This window comes from Neolamprologus brichardi, chromosome 3 (genome assembly GCF_056152115.1).
Source record: "Neolamprologus brichardi isolate AB-2024 chromosome 3, ASM5615211v1, whole genome shotgun sequence".
NCBI lineage: Eukaryota > Metazoa > Chordata > Actinopteri > Cichliformes > Cichlidae > Neolamprologus > Neolamprologus brichardi.
The window spans coordinates 13659451-13683150 of NC_142106.1; the positions used below are offsets into that span (position 1 = coordinate 13659451).

At 40.8% G+C, this 23700-nt stretch overlaps 3 protein-coding genes across 3 annotated transcripts in view; 2 read left to right on the forward strand and 1 right to left on the reverse strand.

The window, feature by feature from the left end:
* Positions 1 to 21339, forward strand: part of LOC102797571 (uncharacterized) — a 38298-nt gene extending 16959 nt beyond the window's left edge. Inside the window, exons 3-8 of the mRNA XM_087838138.1 lie at positions 11699 to 11872; positions 12589 to 12675; positions 13917 to 13988; positions 14427 to 14510; positions 16909 to 17001; positions 21134 to 21339. Of these exons, the coding sequence (XP_087694264.1) occupies positions 11699 to 11872; positions 12589 to 12675; positions 13917 to 13988; positions 14427 to 14510; positions 16909 to 17001; positions 21134 to 21222 (599 nt within the window). The 3' untranslated portion in view covers positions 21223 to 21339. The remainder of the gene's footprint in view (positions 1 to 11698; positions 11873 to 12588; positions 12676 to 13916; positions 13989 to 14426; positions 14511 to 16908; positions 17002 to 21133) is intronic.
* On the reverse strand, positions 1880 to 6155 carry LOC148103563 (ICOS ligand-like). The gene is made up of 3 exons (XM_087838879.1): positions 5968 to 6155; positions 3316 to 3657; positions 1880 to 2106 (listed from the first exon to the last, which is right to left on the reverse strand). The coding sequence occupies exons 1-3, from the start codon at positions 6044 to 6046 to the stop codon at positions 1880 to 1882; spliced, it is 648 nt and encodes a 215-aa protein (XP_087695005.1). The 5' UTR covers positions 6047 to 6155.
* On the forward strand, positions 10307 to 11631 carry LOC148103564 (cell adhesion molecule CEACAM20-like; the record flags this gene model as incomplete). Its single annotated transcript, XM_087839500.1, has 3 exons — positions 10307 to 10331; positions 11035 to 11295; positions 11375 to 11631. Coding segments are annotated over exons 1-3 (543 nt in total), but the record flags the coding sequence as incomplete, so codon positions are not given.
* Positions 21340 to 23700: the final 2361 nt, after the last annotated feature.

Here is a 23700-nt window from a genome sequence, read left to right on the forward strand (position 1 = left end):
CTGTGCACCGGCAGGCAGGGAGGAAGGACCCAAAATGCAGGATTCAGTGAGGCGAAGTTGAACTCAAAGTAAACAGCTTTATTTGCAGGTTGCAGATTGAACAGGGGACTAACTATACTGGGAAAATATAAACTAACAGGCAGGTCTGATTACTGCCAGACCTGCTGGATCAGGAAATCATTTAAATAAAACTCGTCTGACAAAGTAAAGCAGGCTGCAGACATGATGATGATCTAATGAAATAGCCGAGAAACCAAATCACTGACAACTATCAGTCTGGAAAGTGTTAGAAAGGCATCTCTAAGGTTTTGGGACCAATATGAGAGCCATCGTCCACAAATGGAGGAAGCCTGTGGAAACAGGAGTGACACAACGGCTCATTCAGCAGGTCACAAAAGAACCCAGAACAACATTTAAAGAATTGCTGCAAAGCCGCTCAGAGCTCAGGATCAAGTGGAAACATCCTTTATTCCTTTAATAAAACATCTTAAATGCAGTCAGTGAACACACCCATTCAGCTTTTATTTGGTTGTGTTCTCGCCTTGAGCAGAACTGAACGACTTCCACCTGCATGTCTGAGCCTGCAGAGCTCAGGTCTTGTTTTTCATTCTTTAAAAACAGAACTGTTTAAAGGTGTGGCAGTGCGTTTGTATAATCCAGCTGCTTCTCCACACCTCTTTCATACACTGAAGGTAACAGCACAGTGCAGAGAAGCCAAACTACAATGACTCAATCATTTACCTTAAAAGTTTTAACACTGTTTTAATAAAGGATGTGGATCACACAGCTTTTTCTTAGTGATGAGCAGTGACTAAAAGCAGCCAGCAGGTGGCGGTCCTGGCCCCGCAATTACAGTCAGCTGACATGAGCACAATAACTTCCTTTATTTGAGTTAAATCATTAATCCTCAGGAGAAGAAAACATATTTGGGGGATTCCAGCTGTTCTTCTTCTTGCATATTCAAACTGTGGAGCTGAATTCACCGTTTCCAGATGTTGGAAAACAGCCAACGCCACAACGACTTTGTTCCACAACACAGTGTTTCCAGTCCACACCTGCAGAGTAATCTGATTACCCATTAATCCCACTAACAGCAGCAGGTTCTGCTCCGACACAAGGAAAAACGAAAGCTCTTCCAGCACAGAGACTTCCTGCTGTGTTATTGTCAGCCGTTTACATTCCTGTGGCTGCTTCAGACACACAGCGAGCCTGCCCCCCCCCCCCCCCCCCCAGCACCGCCCACAGCAACAATTTCACTTTCAATTTTATCATCATGAAACAAACTCTGTCCAAACCAAGCCAGCTGATTGAAGTGTTTTATTAACATCAGAACATAATGCTGTACACGTAGGGTTATATCTGTGGCCACTGCCAAGAAACAAAAGTGAAAGATCAACATGAACAATACAGAAAATCTTCACATTACAAGAGAACTCTTATTAAAAGTCAGTGTTACGCATGTCATTATTATTAAAAGGGAGATGTGTACATATGTACACATCTCTGAGTAAAATATGTAAAAAAAGATGTCTGGCTTAGACCTAAATGCAACACCACAAATCCCCATATTCACATGCCGTACTCATGGTTACTGACATGTGATCAAAATCCCACAAACCCATGGAAGTCTAACCTCCAGTCTCCACACTTTCATTCTCAATCAACACACAAAAAGAAAACTTGCTCTGTCATTGTTAAATCGATTAGTTTCACAGGACTAAAGTGCTTAATGCTACATATTTGTGGACAGTCTCATGACCTGCGTCTGCTTTTTTAGTTTCTCACAGCAGAGAAATATTCATGGTCCCCTTTTCTGAGAAGCAGAATCACACTGTTATATACACGTAGCCAGGCTTCTCAGTGTTTCATATTCAGGTTTTCAAATCATCTCTTCTGATCCTCTTTTCTTTTTCGGGGCTTCCTTGCAAGTTGGTGAGGATGGCCGTTTTCTTTTATACACCAACAAACAAACAACAGCAAGAAGAAAGACACAAACCACTCCAGCTCCAACTGCGACTGCGACACTCTGTCCACCTTCGTGATTCTCGTTTCTCTGAAATGTTTTCCCGACGCGTCCGACGGGCTCGCCCGCTTCATCCGTGTGTTCTGCAGATCACAAACATCAGACATTACACGCTGCACTCAGACAACTGTTCAACAGACTCTGAGATAAAAACAACAACAAAAAAAAGTCCAAGTTTATCTGAGATCAGCAACTCTCAGCGTCCTGCTCAAACAGCTCAGAGTTCGTTCACCCCGAGTTAAACGCGTGCGTGACTAGAGAAAGAAAGTGAAATTAATGGAGCTCAGAATTCGTTTTTTTATACTTTCGATGGCCGTGATTTACCCAAGTTACATTTTCATTATATGCATCCTGATTTTACAGCAGTTTTTTTAACTGAAGCTGAAAACCTGGTGAAACAGACACAGTTTACTGAAGCGCCCGTCGTACTAACGTTTCCAATTTAACCATTTCTAACCAGCTTTCACTGATAGTCGATGGCTCTCCTGCAGCTACAGCAGGGATTTTCTACTGAGTCACATTTTAGTTTTGAGAGGAGATCATTAAAATATGGAAAACAGATCATGTCAGGACAAAATAAGACACTATGAATGGATCCAAAGCAGATCCAGACAGGATGAGCTGTGAAACGACCAGAAGAAACTCAGGCCGGGGTCTGATCTGGTCTCTGTCCATGATCATGATCCTTTTTGCGTCCTGCAGTGCAAGTGGACTCCAACGTGGAGTTTATACTGATTCACATAAGATCCTGTGATATGAAATGTAATCAGATTACTGTAAGACTGACTACAGCTGGTTCACGTAGTCTACAAGATCCAAGTGTGACAGACATGTTTGCATGAGTGTGGCTGAACACGACACATGAGCGTGTCATGTATCTAAAGCTCATCCTTCCCTGCAGAGAAACTGTCTGACAGCTGCAGATTGTATTTTGATCTGATAACAAATCTGTGAATGACTGAAAAAGCACAAAAACTATTTTAAAAAGCACAAAAAATAGAAAAGTGACGTCCAAGTGGGACAAACTGGGTTTCGCTGCACAAACAAGCTGCTCTGAACTTTGATAAGAACAAATAAGGGGAAATAAAACTAGTCAGCTGGTGAACCACGAGGGGAAGTGAGAGGGACACTCAGACTTTGTTGAAGAAATCCCGCCAGGAGTTTAAGCTCAGTCTGTTACCGTGGTAACTGAATCAGAGTTGGAGCTGGCTCTCTCTCAGAAAACCTGAGTTTCCTTCATCTCACATGCTTCCTGGAATAAAAGCCTGCAGCAAAAACAAACTCAACCTCACCTGCTTCTGTGACACTGAGGGATCTTTCCTCACTTAAGACTCTCTCGCTGCTCGCTGCGTTGCTCATTATAATCCTGCACTTGTATCTTCCAGCATCGCTGACGGTGACGTTCTTCAGCACGATGGAAACGTCTCCGTCCTTCATGGAGGCCTCTCGCAGCGCGACTCGACCCCTAAAAGACGAATGCTGGTACTTCTCGTATGAGCGTTCGTTGCGGTAGAAGAAGACGTAATCGTCCACACTCAGGTCAGGTTTGCTCCACTCCAGCACGGTGACCACTGCGTCTCTGGGAGCCCGACACTGAAGAGTGACATCCTCTCCAATCGTCGCTGCGTACTGGCCTAAAATCAGAGAACAACATTCAGATATAATTCAACTAACCCTTAATAGACTGTTTCTTTCTTTATAAGAACTCTACACAACTGTGTGAGTCAATTACCTTCAAAAAGTTTATCAATTCACTTGAACCAAAATTACGAACACCCGGTGCTGCGAGAGTTAATAGTCTCATTGGGGCCAAGATATACATTTTATAGTTGCCTGGTATCAATGGTTGTTCATCTGCCTTTATTTATTTATTTATTTAAAGAACCCATAGGTGGGAATGTGAGTTGTCTGTCTCTGCGTGTTAGCCCTGCGACAGACTGGCGACCTGTCCAGGGTGCAGTATGGTAGCTGGAATAGCAACATACCCAAGGATGAGCAGAATGACTGATATGATGAAACTGGGATTTTGTTACACTTAATTATTGCAAACACAACTAAAACTATAACTGAAACTAATCAAAACTAAACTGAAACTAAGGATTTTCAAAAAAATAAAAACTAAACTAAACTAGCAAACAATTGGTAAAAACTAATTAAAACTGATATAAAATTGAAAATCTGAAGTCAAAACTAAATAAAAATAAAAACTAATGAAAATTGCAAAACTATTAAAACCCTGATGTAAATGTGCTCACAGACTGTCAAAGATGTCTGTTCTTCAGTGTTGGTGAGTGAAGTTGGAGTGTTTCCTAAGTCAGTTATTTAATTCAGCATTTAGAAGATATCTGTGTGACACACACACACACACACATGCAGATAACACCAACTGAAAAAGGGAGGACTGTACTCTCTTATTCAAATATTTGCATCAGGGGGAAAAAGAAAGAATTTTAGCTGCTGTACAGTTTCTTTTCTAACACTGACTCAAAATGCAGAGTCCAAAACCAATCTGTGCCGTCAAGTGTTCAGTCCATCTTTTAAATACAGTCTATGATGAAACCTGAGCCCACCTGGGTCAGGAATCAGAAGCATCGTGTAGCCTGGCTGTAGTGGAGACTAAGCTGTGAGGTTGTTTTTAACCAAATTCTTGTTGTGTCACGTCAGGGATAGAAACCCAACACATGTGACAGATCTGATGACGCAGTCAGTCAGTCATGACTGGACTGACCTTCCAGGTGCTCCTTTCATGGCTCGCCACAGCAGATCACCTGCCTCCCTCTCACCTCATCCCAAGATCTTCCTCCGTCACGCCAACCCTCTGCATGTCCTCCTTCACTACATCCATCAACCTCCTCTGAGGTCCAAAATGTCTTAGCCTCACTTCTCCAACGTTGTCTCCTAACCTGCTGGATATGAGCGGTCCCTCAGATGCACTCGTTTCTAATCCTGTACATTCTGGTCACTTCCGTCTGGATCACAAGAATGACATTTGAATGCTGGATTGATCAACAATGTGGGCTGCTCTGCTATCAGGCTCAGACACAGTGCTGTGATTTCTCCCAGCGTCTCGATTCCAAACACTAACAACACAGCTGGACCGCAGCCACTTTTAATTAGCAGCCTATCTTTTGGCAGCTGATCAGCAGAAATTAGACAGTAATTTCTGCAGGAACATCTGGATCTCCTCACACAAACACTGACATCAGTGGTCTCAGTTTGGACCCAACAATTCTGTGGCGCTGCCGAATCCCAGATTAGTCTGGGACATATTTCACATTTTCAGCACACACACAAAGGTTTACAGTAAGCTCTGCTCTACATACCTGTCATAACACAAGAACATTTTCGGTTGCATTTTTACATGAATGCCGAGCTCAGTTTGAAAAAACAAAACAAGAACAAAATACACTGCATAAAATCAGACTGTAAACAATTCTCAAACACAGGAAACTGAAGATTATAATTATCTTTTTATTACAGGTTTATCTATAAAACATATTCACAGACAACAGCTTGACCAAAGGTCTATTAAGCACAGTGAGAACGAAACTACAAAACAGTCAGAGCTCATTAAAACCTAATGTGGGGTTTGTTTGACTTTCCAAAGGTTCTCAATGACACAAGTCCAAAGGTGATTTGTGTGTGTCTAACTTATTAATACTGCCAGCTCACAGAAAACTGAGTGTGGTAACAGCATAGGTTGCACCACAGCCTGAGAGTTTGCAAATTCAAACACATATTAGGACAGGTGGGGGAGAAGAAAGAAAGAAAGGCCTAAAAATATCCTGCAGCCCGCCTGCAGCGCAGTTACCAGGCAGATAATGCCACTGAAGCTTGTGCAGGGAATGCTACTAACCAGCAGGATTACGGACCAACTCCCATTTCTTCCATATGCTGTTTGTGACGCACACAAACACACACAACGACAGACGCACAAAACTCACCTTCAGACGCAAAAGCGCGGTGGAAGAGCAGCAAATGTGCAAATAAACACAGAAAACCCATGTCTGCCGTTAAATCCATGACAGCTGCATGCGCGGCGACAAGTTGTTTACCAGAGCAGAGGAAGGACGAACAGGACGGAGTTGAATTGCAAGTTTTCGAAAAACGCCTGCCCAAACCTGTTGCGTCGTCACAACAAGCGACTGCGCCATCTACTGGTCATCTACTTATTTTGAATATGAACGTAGAAGAAGAATGCAGCGAACAGTATTTCTGAATGGCGTTATATAGGGAGCAAATAAACTGCTGAGTCTTACACTTGTTACATTTTATGCGAATTTTAACTGAAGATGTGTTTAAAAAAAAAAAAAACGAAACCCCTGTAAGTCAGTTCCCGCTTTTAAAACAAACAAAAAAATAAACAATATTTCACTTCCTGTAATTACAGAAATCCCCCAGAAAATAAATCATAGTCACAGCTTTCAAGTAGATCCAGTTTTAAGGGTGTAAATTAGGTGAGATATTAATGCAGCTCCAGTTAGATTTCCTAACGATACAGTTAAATGAACAGAAGGCATCATATGGTCGTTTCTGTAACTGGTGTCCTGTGCATTTTTGTGGCTAAGTGGATTTGGTACAACAGTTCTTTTTAAAACTGTGAGGATGTTTAACGCTTTATTTTTTATTTTTTTATATATGGCGCCCTCTGCTGGAATAATACAAATACTTTCTGTGCAGTCGGATCACAGCGTGTCTGCGTCACTGAGGCTGTAATTATCAGGGAGGAAGAAGAAACATTCATTGTTTTAAGATGTAAGACAGAAGAAAGGAGAGGAAGAGGAGGGCTATCTTGACAGGTAAGCACTACAGAACTACAAATATAAAGAGTACCTGTAAGGTTTTAATTCATGTTGGATTTTCACTGGATCTGTGTTGGTGAGATCATTGTGACACGTCTCTTTATGCAGGTGCAGCTTCGATAAACAATGTGGGACAGCTACACAGCTACACCACATCCTCTGGTGTTCACGGTCAGGGGAGATCAGAGGTCGCAGTTTAGTTTAAATAAACTGAGTGAACCTGCAGTTACCCATGCTACACTGGCCGGAAAGCAGCTGTGATGGCTCATCTAACATCTGGTTGTTTGTTTGCTCTTGGAAAGGTTGCTTTCATAAATCCATTGTTTATCCAGGTAAAAGTGTCACTGACATAATAAAAAAGTGTTTTTTGAGAGAGATCTGATCAGGAGGGCTGCGGAAATTATGACAAATATTTTCGATAAAGTCGTTTTAAGTAACCAAAAAAGGAAAAGAGGACTGGTTTGATTATAATGTACAGTAACGCAGTAACCAAGATACGTGCAAAATTGGCCATTTCTTTATTTTATATACTAAACCTCGTTTTACATATATTGGTTTAAAAATCCTTCTAAGCAAACACACACATTACATTACACAGTAATGGCAGCCTTGAGCAGCCAGGATATTAGTTTACAGAGGCTGTTAAAATTATATGTCTAATGTTAAATGTTGGTGACACAATAATTTCATCCTAATGGTACTGACATATAGGGTTAATTTTGAGACAAATATCACGAGGTAGTCATGATTGTGCAAATATCCACCTTGTAGTGCAGTTTGCACAAATTGTTTTAAAAATGCACTCACACTACAAACATTACTGACGAGTCAAGATCTGCACAAACTGACAGACACACTGAATCAGCTGCACATTTTATTCTTATTGTCATGTATGTCCTATTTGTCAGCTGACAGAGAGTAATGGTGACACAAGATCACAGGTGAAGCTGGACGATGACTTGTTGGTTCATGACTGTATTTGAAGCTATTTTTGTATGATTCCTGATTTATATGGAAAATGGCTGAAGTAAAATTTTAATATTTTAAGTTTAATATTAATTTAACATTATATAATTCATATATGAAACTATGAATTGTAATTTTAAATGGTTTAAAAGCATGCAGAATAGCATAGGCAAGTATAATTCTCCTTTTTTTAAACCAAGAATCAAAAAGAAAAGAGAAAAAAAAGAAACTGGTTTGGTGGTTGAATCATCCAATGTCAAAACCAAATCTACGCCCCTGTCTTATGGCAGCAGTACTGAAGACGATTGGGGACAGTAAAAAGAAGCAAAAAAACCTCCAGACAAACAAACAAACAAAAAAAAAAACAAACAATCAAAAAAAAAAAAAAAAAAAAAAAAAACGGGGGCGTCTTTTTCTTTTAAAGAATTCTGGCATTAACCTCTGAATTCTGGGGAAACAAAAAGAATGACCCCTCCCCTCTAATCCACTTCCGTACACCAGCCGCTTTCTAAATGAATGAATGCATTTACGCAGCAGCTTTTTTGTTTGTTTGATTTCCAGGAAACCCCGAAATACTTTGAAAGAAGCGTTTTTGACAGAAATATTAGAAACTTCTGATTTTCTATATTTGCTGCCAAATGCGTCGGAAATGTCGATATTGCCTCTGCAGGAATGACGTGTGTATGAGCATGTCACACATGCCATTACTCCCCCCCCCCTCTTTTTTAATTACTCACCGCTTTATTGTCGCATAAGCAACCGGCTCCAACATGTGGGAAAATCCTCTTTTTACGGGTTTTTAGGGGCATTGTCGGGTCTCCCTTGTTACCCTCCGCGTACCTGGAATTTATTCCGATCCTTCAAGCGCGATATCCGGGTATTTCGGCCCATGTCTGTCGGTGCTGTCTGAACAGGTAATCCAGGAACTCCATGTTCAGTAAATCCAAACGGCGCTTCAAAATTCCTTTGATTACATCCATCTCCCGTGGGGAACAACTGATACATCCAAAAGACGGTACACCCAGCCGTGGAAAACTCCAGCTCAGAACACTGGCACTAGCGCGACTCCTCCTCTTCCTCCTCCTCTTCACCTCCTTCTATGGACATTAACGGTGATTGGCAAACCACAGTGGTCTCTCTGAGACTGAGATGCAACATGCGGACAAGTGGAGAGCAACGTTGATCCTCTTCTTCCTTTTTTTCTCAGCAGCTGGCATCTAACTTTTTCACGCACCGCCGCCTACTTGGCCGGAGTGTTAGTGAAAGGCTCTAATTTGAAAATTAACTGCAATGGATGATGAGAGGAAGCGAACTAGCTCCCACTAACCGTCTGACCACAGACACATACAGTTTATAGCTCACCTCCTTCTCCCCTCAGCTGCTGCTGCTAAAATCCAGTAAATTCAGCTGTTGCACACACTTGTTTCTCTGTGTTAATTTAAAACTTCATCACACACAGTTTTCCCTCTTTGCATCCCTCCCACCTCCTCTGATGTGCTCTCCAGCTCATAGCCGCATTTAACCCTTTCTGCCCCGCTGCACTCCCTCCCTTCTGTTTTTAAACGCCCCTCCGCTTTGCCCCAGTTCTTTTTTTTGTCTTCATATGAGCCACCGGTTCAAAACCCGCCCTGCTTTCGACTCTAATGTTGCATTCACGTCACTTCAGGTGAATTTCATAATTTTCTGTCATTTCTCTCTGACACTTGAAAGCATCTTGTGTTATTTAAAAACTTTTTTTTTTTTACTATTTATTTGGTATCTGCTATTCATCACATGCAATATGTGCAGTAAAGCAGTTCTCATCCTAATCTGGTTAATGATAACGTTCCCTCATTTTAAAAACATGCATGCAGGCTTTACTATGTAGATCACTGAGTAGTGCAGATCTGTTTTCTAGCCTCTACTCTGCAGGGTTTGTGTGGCGTTAATCCCACTCAGTGTCTCTCTGTGATCTACCGAGGCCTCGTGTTCGTACCAAAGCTATAAAACTAAGAACTAAAAACACTGAACGCCTTTTTCCTGGAACTGCAGAAGAGAAACCACAGAGCCGCTGAAGTCAAGAGGAAGGAGGTGTGTTTAACTGCTGTGATGAAACAAAAAAACACCTTAATCACACAACACTGTGCAGAAAAATGGGACACGCATCGCTTCTGTGGCTGCTCTGTAAGTACGGCATGTACTGAATGTAAAATGTGTAAATGTTGATCTTGTTGGAGAGCAGTGGATCTGTGACACAGAGATGTTTGCAGCTACAGGGAGGAATCAGTTGCACAGGATTCAGCTTTTATTATATCAGTGGTTAATCCACTTTACTGAGCTGGAACAGCTGCGTCTTCTCTTTAACTGAAGGTTTCACCAGATTCAAGCTTTTACTTCTTTAAACTCTTAAAGTTCAGGTTTTTGCTGCAAACAAACCACAGCAGGGTTAAACGTCTACTTCACAGTCTCCTGCAAATCATGCTGTTATCTTAGTCTTGTCCTTTTTACCAATCTTACTGATGGTTACTGGTCATACATGTGCTCTGTGGTCACAGGTCTTGGTAAGCATAATTTTGTGGTGAAAGCTGCATTTTTAAGCAAAGATTCCCCTCGTTTATATCTGTGTGTATCTACGTTGCAAAGAGTGGCACCTGCCAAGCCTTTAAATATATGAACTCAATTTATTGTCATTTGTTGTATTTTCAGTCCAGGTTTCATGTTCAAATTAATTTTAGCTGGAAGTCACCAGTTTAAGTTGAGTGATTTGACTTTTTTTTCCTTTTTTTTCAAATTTCAACTCAGCTTGCGGCTTATTTCTCTTCTCGGTGCTGAGCTGCATAACCTATGGAGGTGAGTGAACTCATAATTTGGCATCCAAGAGATGTTAAATGTATCAAAGTTTTTCTTCACAGAAAATAGATTTGACATCAGTACTTTTCCTTTTCTGAGTAACTTGTACATAAAAAAGTGTGCAATTAAAGATAGAGGAAAATTTGGGGAAATACACTCTTCATGCTTGCTGAGAATTGGATGTTGAAACTGATACCATTACTCAAATAAAGATATGGTCCAGTACATAAGTCACTACAGTTTAATAAAACAATGTGCACTGTTTTAGCTTCAGATTAACTTTTAGACTCAAGCTTGTGTTGCTTAAACTGGATTCAGATGTTCTATCTGTCTTTCACCCTGCACCACAACAAAGACCGGGATGTTTTAAAATTATTTTTTCTGTTCATTCAAAAAATCTATAATCTCTCACAGCTCGTCTGACTGTGAGTCCCAGCAGCTCTCTGTTCTTCCTTGGAGACTTTGTGTCTTTGATCTGTGAGGAGGACGACAGCTCAGCTGGATGGACTCTGAGGAGAAACACAAGCAGAGACACTGGAGCTGAATGTAAGGAGTGGGGACAATCAGATGGTTCTTCCTGTAACATCACTGGCTTCCACAAACTGGACAGTGGAGTTTACTGGTGTGAGTCCAGAGAGGGTCCCATCAGTAACATGGTTAACCTGACAGTCACTGGTAAGCTGAGTGTGTGGAGTTAGTGTTGATGAAGCTGTGTGTAAATGGATGAAATGCTGTAGTTTGTCTCTGTGTTGAGGTGGATCAGTGATCCTGCAGAGTCCTGTCCTCCCTGTGATGGAGGGAGATGACGTCACTCTGCTCTGTAAAACAAAGACCACTCCCTCCAACCTCCCAGCTGCTTTCTATAAAGATGGCGTCTTCATCAGGAACATGACTACAGGTCACATGACCATCCAGCATGTTTCCAGGTCTGATGAAGGCCTCTACAAGTGTGACATCAGCGGTCATGGAGAGTCTCCATCCAGCTGGATCACTGTCACAGGTGAAGCTTCTGTTTCTTTTACAGACTTTAGACCCAAAGCGAGTCAAACTGACCACATCGATTTGTGTTTCTCTTTAGTTTCAGGTTCTCCCACCTCTCCTCCTCCATCAGCCTCGACTGCCTCCCTCCACCTCTCCTCTCTTTCTACTGTTTCCTTCTTCGCGGTGCTGTCAGTTTCCTCCATATTTGGGTTGCTACTGCTGGTTGTACTGGTTGTACTGGTGAGGAGATGTGTCTGGAGGAAACCTGAAGGTGAGACACACATTCTGCTCACATTTAATGTTTCTATATAAACCAGCTTAAAGGGACAAAATAACACAATCTACAGTGTTTTTCTCTGAGTGCTATAAAGTGAAAAGTCAGTGCTGTTACACTGACGCTGATATCTCACACAGTGGGAAATTCACACTGAAGTAACTGATAACCATAATCACACATGTAGGTGTGACCATGGGGTGAACTGTTCCTTTAATAACAGTCACATGATGCACAGGATGTGCTGTTTTTGCACTTCTTGTTGTTGAGCACTTGTTTTTAAACAGTTAAATTACGACATTTATAGTGAAACTACACACTGCAGTCTTGCAACATTTTCTGCTTCTGCATTTCATGTTCAATAACACACTTTTAATCTAGTTTACACAAAATGTTTTTGTTTTGCTCTGGGTGAACTGTGATGCTGCACTTGAAATTTTGTGGTCAGAGTCTATCGAATGAACAGAAGCGTCGCCGCCGTCCAGTTTCCTGTTTTCTGACTAAAAGAAGAGAAAAAAAAGTTTTTTTTTCTTTTACATGTTTCACCGCAGGTCTCACAAAGATCACCCACCTTAATGCTGACTTTAGTCTTTCCTCCACTTTGCATTTTAATCATCATTAGACGATTATGAATATTAGCGCTCCAAACATCAAAACATCGGCAGTTACACTACAGTTATCGGTGGAAAATCTTTTTCATCTCATTTTTGCAGAAAGAGATCCTGCAGCAGCCACCGCTACCTACTCACCAGTGAGAAGAACCGTATCGAACCAGCAGTATGAGTCAAACAGGACGAGTGGTAGGAAACATTTCCTCTTAGATAGTATCTAGATTCTTTGATGATCCAACGTTTCTTCAAAACGTTACTCAAGTTTCGTGTTTTTGGGGTTTTTTGAAGAGAATCTCCAACATGTGCTCGTTCAGACACCGGTGATACTTTTAGGGTGAACTGCATCATGCTACTATTTTATCATGTGTATATATGCTATCATTTCCACTGCACTGGACATATAACAAATCCCTGTGTATATGTTATACATTACTTTAAATATATCTTTATTTTTGTCAGGCCAGCTGGCAGCGTGGAGATCCAACTGTGTAAACACAAGAATATATTATTACATTACACTCATTTATGTGTCATTTACCAGTAAATTTATAATTAGAGCTACTTTGTTATATTTTGTAACTTTGTAATATGTTGTTTTATTTCATTTACTTTGGTTAGCTACTGTTCTTTACTGCCTTGGAGCAAGCATAGCCACATAATTTCCTCTGGGATTAAAAAAGTGCTGGGATTAATCTGATTCTGATTCTGATAAGGTGATTAATATAATTATAAATTGGTACCATAGATACATCTAAAAAATCTGGGATCAATTCAAATCTCAGGAACCTTGAATTTAAAATAAAGGTCAGAGGTCAAGTTTTCTGAAAGTCTGGTATACGAACAGTTTTATTGTGACCTGATTCTAAATGTAATTGTTTCCCTTTAATAGTTTTTCAGCTCATGTGTCACTCAGAAGTTGAGAAACTTATTTTTTTTATTATTATTATTTTTTTGGTATTTCATTCTAGGTTAGAGTTGATTGTGTGGCTGATGTTTGTATTTCATTTGTTTTTCTTTTATTTAGATATCCCACAGTATTTTGTTTAGTGAATATAATTTAGAAGTGTGCATACCCTTTCCTTCTTGCTTAATAACAAACTGTAGTAATAATTACAAGAAAGGGACAAGTTGCCCCATTTTTTTTTTTTGGCCCACCTACTAACAGGCTGAGGGTCCTTCTGACTCTTGTGCTGTTGAAACAGGCGACTCCTCCCTGTGTCAGATTAGATAAACTTATCTTATCTTGTGTTAACCCCCCATTTTTTTACATGTTGTTTCAGACTCAGAGAAAGAAAGAAATACAGTTTTATATCAGATTCATCCCGACTGCACTTTCCCCTTCCCACTGATTCCTGATTTATTAATATCATTATTTCAAATGCTGAAGCAGTTATCTGTTCTCAGAGGAAAATCTGACTTGATTTATGCAGAGAAAGATCCTCCAGCAGCTGCAACTGCAATCTACTCGTCGGTGAGAAGAACAGCCTCAAACAGGACGAGAGGTACGCCGAGTTTCCTGCAAGATAAGCTTTAAAACGTGTGATGTTTCCTAAAAAGTTCCACAAGGTTCATGTTTGGGGTTTCAGACGAAAGCCTGGTGCTTCCGTGAGAAAGTAACTGCAGGTGTCCTGATTTTTATTTTCTTCCATCAGTTCAACATTTCAGTACTGTTAGCTCTTGGCGTGCGTTAGTTTGCGGGCAGATATCCATGTTTCTGCACGTCAGCGTACTAGAAGAGCGACAACAACAAAGAGGCTCTGCTGCACTTCAGTTTCCTGTTTTTCTGATTTAAAAAATGGGGAAACACTTTTTTTATTCAAATGTTATTTGAAGAAATGTATGTCAGAGTCATCCAGCTTTTTATCAAACACAATCTTTCCTCTTGACGTTTTAATTGACACAAATGACACAAATGCTAACGTTTCAAATTGACTTTACAGAAAAAGATCTCTCAGCGGCTGCCACCTACTCATCGGTGAAACGAGCAGCAGCAGACGAGCAAAACGGAGCAAACGGGACCAAAGGTATGAAAAATTCCCGGCACAACAAACTCAAAAATCTTTGAAGGTGTTCTGATGTTTCCACAGGAGGTTTTCTGGGGTTGATTGTTTTTGAACATGTGTCGGATGCATTTGTGATGAAATCTGCTCCATATGTTCCGTATGCAGTGTTGGGGAGTAACGGAATACATGTACCGCCGTTACGTATTTAAAATACAAAATATGAGTAACTGTATTCCGTTACAGTTACCGTTTAAAAAGGTGGTATTTAGAATACAGTTACTTTGTTGAAATAAATGGATTACACGGCGGTACTTCCCTGTTTCATATTGTGGCGGGTCAGGACTGTTTGGGTTTTGTTTGACAGCTACGTTCTGTTGTTCCAGGCGGCAGCGTTACGGTTGCCATGGTTACAGGGTGACGCTCTCTCTTTCTGCGTGTTTCCTGGGTGAGAGAGGCCTTTTTGTTGTTGTTGTGCTAAGCTAATAGGCAGAATGCTACAGGTATAGCTCTAAAGAATGTAGCATCATAGGCAGTGTAGTCCGTGCTGCAGGGAGAATGGACTGCCATACCCGTTATGTGTACATTCATGTAGTTGTAAACAGCATGATAATATATTAAGTAATCCAAAGTATTCCGTTACGTTACTCTCATCGAGTAACGTAACGGAATACGTTACAGAATACATTTTGGGGCATGTATTCTGTAATCTGTAGTGGAATACATTTTAAAAGTAACCTTCCCAACACTGTCCGTATGTTTATGCACGACTACGCTATGATGGTTGTTAATAATCAGAATCAGAATTCTTTAGTAATCCGAGAGAAAATTATGTGGCCACAGTTGCTCCAACATGGTACGAACTTTAACTAAACTAAACTAAGCAAGAATAAGCTGACAAAAAAAAATCAACTCTTTTCAAATCTTCAGTCCACTGAACATCAGCCTCACTTTTCCAGGTGCTTGGAGACTTTCCAACTTTCCAAACATGGAATCTTAGAATCTTAACATTTCCAGCTCCATATTTTTTATCTTTTGACTCTGCTTGAGTAGATTAGCATGATTCACATCTCAAAATAATCCTTCTTTATTTGATATGGAGTCTTGGTGCAGGCCCTCAGTTCATTCTCTCCTCCTGAACACATTATTAGAAATGTTTAATGTGATTATCCATGGCTGGAACAAGATCTATGTCAGGAAATAAAGAAAAACACAATTGATCCACTTCAAGATGAGCTTTCCTTCCAACTTATATCTTGAGTGCAGCTGCCAGTTTCAAAAACAGATAACGTGTCCATGAGCTGTAACACAAACAGCTGCTGAGTGAAGCAGATCTGTGGCGTCTCTGTGCTACAGAAACAAGAAGAAAGTCTGGATAAGCACGTGGTGATGCTCACGTTCTTTCTGATCCACTTCTGCATCCTTTGGTGGGAACTGAAAGTGTAACCTTGGATAATCTGATACTTAGGAAGCTGGTCGAATGATGGTAACGATGCTGTTGTCTAAGGAGCTTGGAAAGAAAAGCGTCTGGACTTCTTTAAGTTACTTGAAGATGTTTCACCTCTCATCCGAGAAGCTTCTTCAGTTCTAGGGTCAAATGGTGGAGAGTCCCAGATATAAACCTGCAGAAGTTTTGCCCCAAAGAGAGACAAAAGGACCCCCTGATGATCCTCTACCTAATCACATGAGTCAAGGTGTGAAAACGGGTGTGGGTCACAAACACAGTTGTGCACGTTCAATGCAGACAACATGATTCAGACCCCTTCACATTCACCCTCTTGTTTTTGTGCAAGAAAAAACCAGAAGTGTGTCCACCGGACTCTCGGAGTGAACACAAACTCTTGTTTTCTTTGTGTTCTCACTTTTACTATAAAGTCAGGAACTCCTTCTGATGTGGTGAAGGTGTCTTTAAGTGGTTCAAACCTTTTGACTCACGGGGCTTTGAGCTTTCAGACTTTGTGCACTGATAATACAGCAGCAGTATTTTCATTCAGATTTTTAATCTGGGTCATTCGTCCTCAGTTTCCCTGCATATACTTTCACTCCGTTGTAGGACTGACCAGTGTTAATTGGGCCAAATGAGGCCAAGAAGTCATGGCAAAAACTCACATCTGTCCAACATGAGGTGAATATAGGTGGAGGCAGCTACACTCACCCTAAAAGTCCATTTTTCTTTGAAACGGCTTTCACAGGTTAGCAAAGTGTTTTATTTGGGTTACGTTACGTTTGCAAAGTGTTAAACGGGCTTGGCAGCTGGTAGCTCTGCACTCATTAAGCTTCCTGTTTCGAGCACTAAACTCAGCAGAGGTGCTAAAAAAAGTCACTCCAGGTTGAAAAGAGGATGTGCTGTGACTTTATGTGCAGGCCTACTCATGAAAAGTCCACATTTTCCCTCACGTGACTTCTATCTTGTTTTTTTCAGTGTGCGATCCAGCCGCAGGTTACTCTTCGATGCACGTAACAAGCGAAGTCAGTTACGGAGAAATCGCCATCAGGAAAAACAGCAGGCACAGAGGTACAGCTGCTCCTCTTTCATACTCGCTGATCTTCTGCAGGATCTGGTTTAAGTGCACAGATGCTGTTTGTACAGAGGAGGAGGAAGTCGGATCACTTTGACCCCTCCACACTGTAAAACCTAATCAAAGCCTAAATGCAATAGAAGAAGAAGAATGGGGTCAGATTCATCCTGCTGCTGGCACTGTGATAAACACTGTGAAAAGATGATGATGCAGTGACAGCATCTGCACAGTAGAGCTCCACAGAGCAGACAGGAGAGCATCAAACTCTAACATGAGGGAAATGTTGAGGTTTAACACAAATACTGAAAGTAGCAGAGCTGCTGCAGACGAAGCAGCAGAGTGTGACCCACAGTAAGTATGAAATACTATATGAACGTGTGAGTGTGTTACACCTCTGAGTGCTCAGGAGGACCGAACATAACCACAGCCTAATGAACCATTAAAAAAACACAATCATTTATTACTGAAAATAGATCTAATGTTCGTCTGTGAAGGTTCTCAGTCATCCAGGTCATCGTAGTCAAAGGAGCTTGCAAAGAAAAGTGTCTGGACTTCTTTAAGTTACTTGAAGACGTTTCACCTCTCATCTGAGAAGCTTCTTCAGTTCTAAGGTCAAATGGTGGAGAGTCCCAGATATAAACCTGGTGGGAGTTTCCCCCCACAGAGGGACAAAAGGACCCCCTGATGATCCTCTAATCGCCTGAGCCAAGGTGTGAAACTGGGTGTGGGTCCCCACAAGCAGACAAGAACATTACAGTAATATGTAAAAACTATTGGCTGCTGTTAATAGCTCAAGTAATCGACTGAAGCGCCTGACACGAGAGCATAGACGAACACTTCTGAGTGATCCTTGTTCATCATCCATCACCGCGGCAACTCCTGCTAAGCAGGCAAAACGTGATTTTACTTCATCAGCACAGAAAGCGTCTGAAGGTGAGCTTAAAAAAATGATTGCAGGCTACATTGTGGAAGAGATGCTACCGCTGCGTACTGTAGAGTCTACGTCTTTAAAAAAATATATTTATTATTTAAAGAGTTTAATTTCTATTGTTTGTCCACTCAAGGTTTATATGGATTTTAAGAAGTATTTAGTTAAATTACTTATTGAGTAATTAAGTTACTTTTCTGACACAGTAATTAGATAAGTATTTTAAATACAATATTGACTAAGTAATTAGTAATTAATTACTTTTTTAAAGTAACTTACCCAACACTGCTTTGGACAGAGCTAAGCGAGCTGCTTTCCTCTGATTCCACTATCGTAGATAAACATTAACAGACTGCAGATAATTTACTGCTGATGTGAAATGTCCCAGTAAGAGAGGCAGCAGGAGGAGTTACAGCATGTTTAGTCTCATATTTCATTTCTCTAATAAGAAGTGCGCACACTTACTGCATTTAAAGCATGAGCCCCACATGGACATAAATACACAACATGGACAAGTGGGTGGTGCATGGTATGCTTATGTCTCTTCATAAAACAGCATTAAATAAGTTTCATTCAGATAAAGGTAGGATTGGTGAAACAGGACGTTTAGAAATTCTATGGAGACTGCTCCCAAGTATTTACAAACAGGCGGATGATCAGTGAGATTATCACTGAAGGGTTTTTTGGGGAACAGAAAAAAGTCACCAGCTGCTGCTGACACATCTCCAGTTCCTGAATGATTAGTGTTCATGTTCTTAGGAAAATAAATCAAAGGAGACGACTTCAAATTTTATAAGTTGTTAAATGTTTTTTCTGCCTCAAAGAAACAGTCGACTCATAAAGATATAAATATTTTAAGGAAAATCAAAGCTACACACTGTAAATTAATAATGGACAAGCTGACATATCGATAAGGGAAATGCATTTATTGGTATCACATCACCCAGACTGTCCTGTAATCAAAAATGATGACAAATGATAAGTTAAAAGAATATGTCAATAACATTTCAAAAGTAAATAGTAAAAAAACAGGATTGTGTCAACAGTGAAGTGACACAATCCTGAATCAGAATGTCTGTCATCGTCACAGGTACAATGAAATTAGAATCTGTCTCCGATCAGTGCATCATCCATAAAAATCGAAAAGTTTTAATAAAATCAATAAATAAAATAATTAAAGTGCTACTAAGAATAATCTAGCTGTATAAACAAACATTCCCACACACATGACTCAGTGCATAGACTGAAAACACAGCTGCTCTGGGTGGTTTTTGTACACATTGAATGTTTGAACCTTTGTGGAGCACCTTTTGTTCCTGAAAGAAAACCACACTGATCACTGTCTGCAACTACTGCTCCAGTACTGCCAGTGATATAACGATTTCCTGTGTGGTTCAGTGGTGCATTTGAGTAATCTCAGTATCTTAAAATGTGCTCCTGTGACTGGCCGGCACATTATTGAGTGGGTGGGAGGTATCGTCCATCATTCTCCTTATCTTGGACATCATCTTCCTCTCCGACACACCAGAATCCCAGTAGACTGCTAAAATATACGACAAGTTTAATAAATTAAAAAACCTGGGTCAAAAACCCAGGATCATGACAACCAGGGGGCAAAAGCAGGCTCAGGGAGGGGCGGCCATCTGCTGCGAGTGGTTGGTTGTGAGGGAGACAGGACAAAGACACACTGTGGAAGAGAGCCAGAGATAATAATATTAAATATAACTAATGATTAAATACAGAGAGGTGAGTGATTAAGAAGAAATCCCCAGTGCACCATGGGAAGCCCCCCAGCAGCCTGGACTAATTACAACATAACTGAGGCAGGGTTCAGGTCACCTGATCCAGGCCTGACTATATACTTTATTAAAGGAGAAGAATCCTGTAAGAACAAATGTCCTAAAGGGAACTAGACTGAGGAGCCAGAAATCTCTGACACGAGCCTGCTGAAGGGGGCCGAGCTTGGGCCAGACTCATTATTAGTGCCAGGAAAAAGGTCAAAGGTCAGATGAAAACCATCATTTGTTGAGCAAATTTGACTTCCTCTGCTGCCACCTACTGGCTCATATCATTTTGTGACTCGTTTATTTTTATGGAGTGCACATACTGGCCACTTTATTAGGTACGCCTTGCTGTGTTAATCCTTCATAGACTCGGCACGGTGCTCGACAACATTCCTCTGAGGTTTTCATCCATATAGAGATGATAGCGTCACACAGCTGCTGTACATTGATGATGTGAATCCAACACGTCCCTAAAGGGCTCCACTGAATGTTCAAGGGTTTGATTTGGCACAGATGTTAGAACTGCATTTATGACACAGAGTGTAATAGTTTTATATTCTTAGACTGAAAATGAATCTTAGAAATAAGCAGCAGTTTATTATTGACATTCTGCTCTAACAACAGAGTGTGAAATGTACAAAGTGATGAGATTCCTCCATTATTTAAACCAGTTTACTGTCCTGTCAGATTCTTACTTTAACTGTGAGCTCTTTAATGTAATTTCAATTAAGTTGTATCTATATAGTGCTGAATCACAACAACATTCACCTCAAGATGTTTTATATTGCAAGGTAAACCCCCCCCCCCCCCCCCCCCCCCCCCCCCCCCCCCCAGGGATAACACAGAGAAAACAGCAACAATCAGACAACCTCTATAAAAAAGCATTTTTAGACAGTGGGAAGGAAAAACTCCCTTTTAACAGGAAGTAACCTGCACGATAACCAGGCTCTGGGAGGGGCGGCCATCTCTGGTGACTGGCTGGAAGAGAGGGGAGGGACACAGGAAAACAGACATGCTGTGCAATAAAGTCAGAGATTAATAATAACTGATAATTAAGTGCAGAGAGGTTTATACACACAGAGTGAGTGAATGCATCATGGGAAAACCCGAGCAGCCTGGGCCTGTGAAAACAGTTCATTCGAATCAAAGGTAACGAATCTGAGTCTCTTTAAAGGGTTAATTTGATCTACTTTATCAAATCCAAAGTCAGTGAAAAAATGAATATATTGTCTTGATCTTTGTGAGGATTTATGTGAGTACATCTACAGAAAGACTAAAAGTGTCCCCGCTCTGTTACACTTCAGTGGATGTTTTCTTTGTGGAAAATGTTGCATGTGCAGTTATTTTTTGATGTGTCCCAGAAGTTTTTATCACCTGAAATCTAAAAGTTTCTTTAATCTGTGTGTTTGTGTTCAGATCCTTCACCAGAGCCAGGGGTCATCTACTCCGCACTGAAGTCAACAATGACGCCTTCCAAACAGCCGATCCAGTCTGACCAGAGATGACGGCTGGCTGCTAAATACAGTCCTGCACACCTCTGTGCAGCACATGTTATTTATTTAATTACATGCTGTGTGTGTTTGCAGTTTTACAGTTGCACTGAAATAAATAACTTGAATGTACAGTTTACGCTGAGGTGGATTTTTTTCTTTTTCCATTTGGCCAATCATTGGAAACATGAAGGCAAATTAACGGACCAGAGCGTGCGCGTCCATGCCTGCAGAGTTCATCTTTGAAAAGAGTCACTGCATGTTATCCAGCTGCACCTACTCCACACATGCTGGGCTGTTTTAGCACATACGCAGAAGTTTGCTTCGGTGATTAAAGAAAACTCTTTCCTGTTTATAATACATGTTTAAAGGAGGTGAGTGCAGCCATCTGAGGTGAAATCTGGGGTACTGGATCCTAGAAGTGGACCAATTTTTGCATATTTTATAATATAGTGTACGCTGTTGAGTGCCAGGAGGATTGCCAGGATTCATACATTTTATTACATATTTATACATTTTTATTTTATTATTATAACAGCATATTTTTACTACGTCTTAATGCACGCTCAATCATCCAGGTAAGTAAATCTCCAAAAGTTGATTCTGTTCATCTGGACGTAGCGTTTTGTGGGAGAAACGTTTCGTCACTCATCCAAGTGACTTCTTCAGTCTCAGCTGACTGCAGGTTTCCCCAAATCTTAAACAGTACATTTGCATAATGACTGAAACCAGCCCACTGAAGGAACAATGGGCTTGGAGGTCAGTTCCTTAATCATAATTATGCAAATTCTCATGATCATTGATCAACAACCACTGACCAAAACCCACTGATCAAAGACCACTGATCAAAGACCATGAGTACCATTCACAGAGAGTTGGGGAATGGCCACAATCACAACATTGATTGTAACATTGTAAGATGGCGAAAGATGTACCCGTAGGCCCCCTCCTCAATTCAGAGATGGTGATTCTGTATGTGTCAGGAGCATCAAAGCAGTTGAGACGCATTTTTCTAAACACCAGGTCTCTGTGGCTTTTAAACCCCAAAACACGCTGCGCCAAAAATTGGTCCACCCCAAGGATCGGGTCCCCCGACACAAACAGAGTAACATAGTGTACGCTGTTAAGTGCAGGAGGATTGCCAGGATTTATACATCGGGGAAATCAAACAACCTCTGGCGAAGCGGATGGCACAACACAGAAGAGCTACTTCGTCAGGCCAGGACTCTGCAGTCTATTTACACCTACAGGCCAGTGGACACTCTTTCAAGGATGAGGATGTAACATCCTGGACAGGGAGGAACGCTGGTTTGAGCGCAGAGTCAAGGAGGCCATTTACGTGAAAAGGGAAAGACCATCTCTGAATCGAGGAGGGGGCCTAAGGGTACATCTTTCGCCATCTTACAATGCTGTGATTGCAGCCATTGCCCAACTCTCTGTGAATGGGACTCATGGACATTGGTGCATGATTTCCTTTACTTGAATCATGTTCTCCATAAACTGATGTAAATTTATATATATACACATTTTTGTATCAAATATTAGTTTAAAATCCTCCGTGAACGTTACCTTATACTGGTGGAGGGGTTTTTGTTTCCCAGGAATCATAGGGACTATGTTGTTAGGGGGATTCTGACCCTTGGTTGTAACTTGGTTTATTTTGTTTTTGCAGTCTACTGGGATTCTGATGTTTAGAGAGCCACTGAGTTTTTGTTATTTAAGTTTCTACTTCTTCTACTGTTTTAGTTTAATCAGCTCCCTTTCTTATGCGGCATGTCTTAGTCTGCTCCCTGCGTTCCCTAGTCAGTCTTGTCTCCATGTTTATTTGCCTTTCAAATTCCCCAGTCTTTGTCTCTGGCTTTCTCACCCTCGTTCTGTGTCTTCCTAGTCGTGTCTGTCTCCTTCCTCCTCTTCCCTGTATTTTGTCAGTCTGCTTCTCAGTGTGTGTTCTTGACTTCCTGTTTTATTTTGATAGTCACTTAGCCTGTGTGCATCATGTTCAATTTTGCTTCACCTGTGTTATAGTGAATTTAAGGAATAGTGTTGCTGGTTCATTAATAAATGTGGCCACCAGGGGGCATCAGTTAAAATGCAAATGCTTTATTGAACTGTAGCTTTTGTCCTTGGGCATCTGAACTATTTAAAGGTCCAGGAGAGACAAAGGAGAAAGTTGAGACGGAGGGATGCTTGGGGTTTTTCTAAGTCTCATTGTAGAGTTATATGGTTTACATTTAGGGTTATGGATAGATTTGGATGATATTTTTAATTATAGATATAATATATACATGTTTATACAGTTAATGGTCTTTTGCCTATAAAATGCCTACAATGATAACTGCTGACAGTTATTCATCACAATGTTTCAGCAATATATCTAATCATTTGTTTTCTGCATATTGAAAACATGTGATGCTGTTTGTCCGTGTAACGCAATTTTAGAAATCTCGTTTTTCTTGGAGGTGTTATCTACGAACAAATTATTATGGAGGTGAG

Bases quoted from the DNA above. Each gene is read 5' to 3' on its own strand.
- LOC148103563 (XM_087838879.1), bottom strand. From the start codon at position 6,046: ATGGATTTAACGGCAGACATGGGTTTTCTGTGTTTATTTGCACATTTG. The intron at 3,658-5,967 runs GTGAGTTTTGTG...CTCTGATTTTAG, and splicing joins CCGCGCTTTTGCGTCTGAAG to GCCAGTACGCAGCGACGATT. The intron at 2,107-3,315 runs GTGAGGTTGAGT...TGTGATCTGCAG, and splicing joins CCTCAGTGTCACAGAAGCAG to AACACACGGATGAAGCGGGC.